The 3045-nt window shown below is 51.3% G+C and overlaps 1 protein-coding gene across 1 annotated transcript; it reads right to left on the bottom strand.

The window, feature by feature from the left end:
- Positions 1-213: 213 nt before the first annotated feature.
- On the bottom strand, positions 214-2472 carry LOC139380623 (fidgetin-like). The gene has a single exon (XM_071123506.1). The coding sequence runs from the start codon at positions 2431-2433 to the stop codon at positions 214-216; it is 2220 nt and encodes a 739-aa protein (XP_070979607.1). The 5' UTR covers positions 2434-2472.
- Between the last annotated feature and the right edge of the window lie 573 nt (positions 2473-3045).

Raw genomic sequence — 3045 nt, 5'->3', positions numbered from 1 at the left:
GTTTCAAGTGTCAAAGTAAAGTTTCTCTGTGTTGTGTGCAGATTGCCAGCTGTTGTCTAAAGCGTGCCTTTGCTTCCCTCAGGCCTATCCTTTACTGCAGGTGTTAAGGTCACCACTATCTGTCATTTCCCCTTGCCTAGTTTACTGAGGAGAGAATTCTAAATGGTAAACCTCTAAAGGGGTTTCCTACCCACATGTTCTAATACCTCAGCTTCATTGAATACAACCAAACATTTTATTCCATTCGGTGTATGTATCCAGTTCTTTTTGTGATATACTGGGCTGGAATTTGCTAAATCCATTTTCAAAGTCTTGGTAGGAGACTGGTCTCATCTGGCTGGGATGGATGGCTGAGAGGTCAGAAGCTGGGATGCCATGGAGCTGTCCTACCACTGCCTCCTGGCACAGCTGGGCCACGTCCAGTCCTGAAAAGCCTTCCATCCGCTCGACCAGCAGTGACACCTCTTTGTCACTGAGGCAATAGTTGTGCTGTGAGAGTAGTTGGCTAATTATCTGGCGCCGAGCTGTGCTGTCAGGTAGGGGGATGAGGAGCCGTTTGGTGAAGTACCTCCTCAGGGAATCTTGGATCTCCTCAGGCTTACTGGTGGAGCAGACCACTAGGACATGGTCCTCGGCTGTGGTCAGCACACTGTCCAGCTGCATGAGGAGCTCGCTCTGGATCACGTTCACCGGACTCTCCTCGCTGAGATGGGCCGATAGAAGCATGTCCACCTCACTGATGAACACAACTGAGGGCTGGCGACACCGGGCCAACAGGAAGGAGGCCTGGACGATCTTCTCGCCCTCCCCCAGCCACTTGGTCACCAGGGCTGAGCCACTCAGCTGCAGGAAGGCTGCCCCCAGCTGGCTGGCCATGCAGCGGCCCAGCAGTGTTCTGCCTGTTCCCTGAGGTCCGAAGAGAAGGAGGCTCCGAGGTAATGTGGCAAGTCCACTGAACATGTCTGGCCTCAAAATGGGCCACAGAATCTCTTCTTTGATGGCTGCTTTGGCCAGCTCCAGACCAGCTATGTCACTCCAGTCCACTGGGGGACCGGGCTGAAGGATCTCTGTGGTGACCAACTCCACCACGCTGGCATCGCTGTTCTTCAGCTGCTCCTCTGCAACGTGGCTGGATGAGGTAGCTCTGCCAATGTCCGACCCTGCAATGGAATGGGAGAGTTGCTCTTCACTTTGCTCACCCGTGATAGGGGATCCAAATTTTCCAAAGGACTCACCTGATCTCAGGCTTCCCACAGAGCTTTTGGTTGATCCATAGGAGGGAGGGGTAAGTGCTCTGCTAGACTGACTGCTAAATTTTCTTTGCTGATCTGAGGATATTGCCTGCTTTGTAGGCTTAAACGCTAAAGATGACACATCAGCATTCCTGTCAAATCCATTCCCTCTGCTTGAGTCTGAGATGCTGTTGTCTGGTATTCTGTACATAGGGCTTTGTGAGGAGCGCTGTTGATTGTAGTTGAAATTACTATAGCTGGAGTCCATATCTCCATGCCCCGTCATGTAGAAAGCTTTTCTTTTCAATGAGTTGGCTGAGCTGCCATTCAAAGGTGTTGGTGCAATTGGTGCATGGTTATGGGACTGGTAGGTATAGCCAGAGAGTGTAGAGGGGGGTAGCGGTGTGGGAGCTGCAATGCTGGATGGCAGATAGGAAGAGGGCGGTGGGCCCCCCCCAGGGCTATAGCCAGGGGCAACAACTGTCTGTGAGGGATACCCCGCCGTAGGATAATTGTAGTTGGAGATGTTGGGAGACCCCACGTTGTAGCTGGGCACTAGAGTAGTGGGAGGTGGTGGAGGAGGGGGTTGTATGAGACCAGCACTGTGCATAGGAGAAGGGTGTTGAGAGGGGAGGCCTGGGTTGGTCTGCCCGCTGTAACTAGAGTGCAGGTAGGAGCCATTGTAGCCTGTAGCGTATTCCTGAGAGGACAGACCCGAGTGTAGACTGGTGGTCGTGTGACTCCCACAGTTACTTCTGGAATAGCTGGGCTCGTTCAGGCTGCTGGCCACCCCTGGGGTGCTACCTATGCTGGCCGACACGTCTGTAGGGGGAAGGGCAGCTGTCATTCCAGCTTTGTTCACAGATATAACATCTGGACCGCAGTTCATTGAGTAAATCCCCTCCTGCCAGGACTCACTCTCTGACTTACGTCCGTTGAGGAGTCCAGGAGTGCCATCGGAATACGAGCAGAGCAGCGCTCTTTCACTCGGACTCTCTAAAATCCCAGAGTACTTCTCTGCGTATTTCTTCAGCAGGTTGGAGGCGGTGAGTGCAGAGATGTCGTCGTTTGCCCAAGCATACTGGTAGGTGCGCTGCAGGTGCCCCCGGTAGGCCTCTACTTTGTGTGCAGGGGAGCGGGTGGTGGAGGAGATATCAAAGTGCTGCTCGGCCCACTGCGCATGCTCTGGGGTCCACTGCATCTTTAGGCCTAAACACCCGACAAAAAGAGAGAGATGGGTCAAAATGACTATCAGATAGCAGTTGCTAATTATTATCAGTTTTCTCAAGTAGATGACAGCATTTTGTGTCGAGAAAAAAAGTTTGAACATTTAACATGGTGGATAAGTTGTCTTTGTGGCAATGAACTGACAAATGACTTTGGTTTTTTTCTCCCAATTTCCAATACCTTCATACAACTAACATCCTCTACTGCAAAACGGGCTCTGCTGACCAGTTAATTCATGGTCAATGTGTGGATTTGGGATGCAACACCTGGTTAGCAAAGTATAATGCACCCTGCACAGAATAGAATGTCATAGACAGTGCAGGTCAGTCTATAATCCAACTCTCATGTAAGGCATTCTGAGACAGTTTCAAATCTGCTTCGAGGAGTGCAGCAAAGCAATCTCTCAGGCAGCGCTCTGTTGCTTCCATCACAACAACCCCACTGCCCAGCATGAATCACAACGGCCCTGTGTCTGGCTACTGCTTCCCAGTCTACAGAGTGAGAGGGAAAAAACATTCCTCACTTGTCTTTCTCTCTTCCCAGACTTTATTTCACTGCCTCCAGGGCTCAAAAGGCATGATCAAGT

The sequence above is a fragment of the Oncorhynchus clarkii genome, chromosome 22 (genome assembly GCF_045791955.1).
Source record: "Oncorhynchus clarkii lewisi isolate Uvic-CL-2024 chromosome 22, UVic_Ocla_1.0, whole genome shotgun sequence".
Classification (NCBI taxonomy): Eukaryota; Metazoa; Chordata; class Actinopteri; order Salmoniformes; family Salmonidae; genus Oncorhynchus; species Oncorhynchus clarkii.
This window is presented reverse-complemented; position numbering and strand designations above follow the sequence as displayed.

Coding starts and splice junctions, on each gene's coding strand:
- LOC139380623 (XM_071123506.1), bottom strand. CDS start 2,433: ATGCAGTGGACCCCAGAGCATGCGCAGTGGGCCGAGCAGCACTTTGAT.